The sequence below is a fragment of the Canis lupus genome, chromosome 8 (assembly GCF_003254725.2).
Source record: "Canis lupus dingo isolate Sandy chromosome 8, ASM325472v2, whole genome shotgun sequence".
NCBI lineage: Eukaryota > Metazoa > Chordata > Mammalia > Carnivora > Canidae > Canis > Canis lupus.
This window is the reverse complement of record NC_064250.1, coordinates 73,991,879-73,993,249: the sequence shown is the minus strand read 5'-3', so window position 1 is coordinate 73,993,249 and position 1,371 is coordinate 73,991,879. Positions and strand designations below refer to the sequence as shown.

The 1,371-nt window shown below is 43.9% G+C and overlaps 1 gene segment (V, D, J or C); it reads left to right on the top strand.

Annotated features, from left to right (window-relative positions):
• Positions 1 to 474: 474 nt before the first annotated feature.
• On the top strand, positions 475 to 1,096 carry LOC118355604 (immunoglobulin heavy variable 3-23-like). The segment is given in 2 exon segments: positions 475 to 676; positions 780 to 1,096. Coding segments are annotated over 2 exon segments (363 nt in total).
• Positions 1,097 to 1,371: the final 275 nt, after the last annotated feature.

Here is a 1,371-nt window from a genome sequence, read left to right as displayed (position 1 = left end):
GAGGACCTACCAGTAAAAGTAGCAAGAAAACTACATTAAAAAAAAGAAAAAGTGGTAACCTTGAAAGAAAATAATTAGTTTTCCTATGACAATGTCTTAATAGAGTCAATGAGTAAAAATGTCACATAAAACCTGGAAGAAATAACTCATGAACTCAGCAAAAGAATCAGTATATAAAATCAGCAAATAAAATAAAGATATATTCCTACAAAATAAATAAAAATTACATGTACAAAATTAACAAAATAATCCGATTTCCACTAGCACCAAAAATAAATATTTAGGATTAAAATTTATTAACAAGATGAAAATTCTCCAGAAAATGACCTATACTGATGTGTCTTTTGAAATGAACCAAGAAATTCAAAAATAACTGTCATTAGAACTTCATATAGTCAGAGAGCCATCTACACAAATTGCTATAGAATTGTGGTGCAACACTTGTGTTGGCTTTAAATACACGAATGTAAGTCTGTAGCTGGTTATTTGGTCAGAGGACATGCAAATAGGGCTCTCCCTTCACTGATTAAACCAGCCCAGTCCCGACCCTGCAGCTGGGAGAGGAGCCCCAGCCCCAGCATCCCCAGGTGACCCGATTCAGTGATCAGGACACAACACAGACAAATTACCATGGAGTCTGTGCTCGGCTGGGTTTTCCTTGTTGCTATTTTACAAGGTAATTCATAGAGAATCAGAGACCTAGAGTCTGTGAGTGAAGGTGAGTGAGCAAAACAGGGGATGTGGGACAGTTGTTTGACCAGGATGTCTTGTGTCTGCAGGTGTCCAGGGTGAGGTGCAGCTGGTGGAGTCTGGGGGAGACCTGGCGAAGCCTGGGGGGTCCCTGAGACTCTCCTGTGTGGCCTCTGGATTAACCTTCAGTAGCTACAGCATGAGCTGGGTCCGCCAGGCTCCTGGGAAGGGGCTGCAGTGGGTCACAGCTATTAGCTATGATGGAAGTAGCACATACTACACTGACGCTGTGAAGGGCCGATTCACCATCTCCAGAGACAACGCCAGGAACACAGTGTATCTGCAGATGAACAGCCTGAGAGCCGAGGACACAGCTGTGTATTACTGTGTGGACACAGTGAGGTGAACTCAGTGTGAGCCCTGACACAAACCTCCCTGTAGAATGGGTTCAGGACCACCAGGGGGTGCACACTCCTCACCACTTGTGTCTTGAAGGCCCAGGAGCAGTTTCAGATTGAAGTTATGGGCAGGTTTCCTGTCAGGGACGGGGCTTCCTCTCCATGGAGCAGTTTCCCCCCGGGAGCCCCTCTGAACACTTGATTATGTGTTTACCTATTCAGTCTCTTTCTTAGAGACCTAGAATTCAAATATAGAACTTGCACTTACTTGTACTTAAATTCT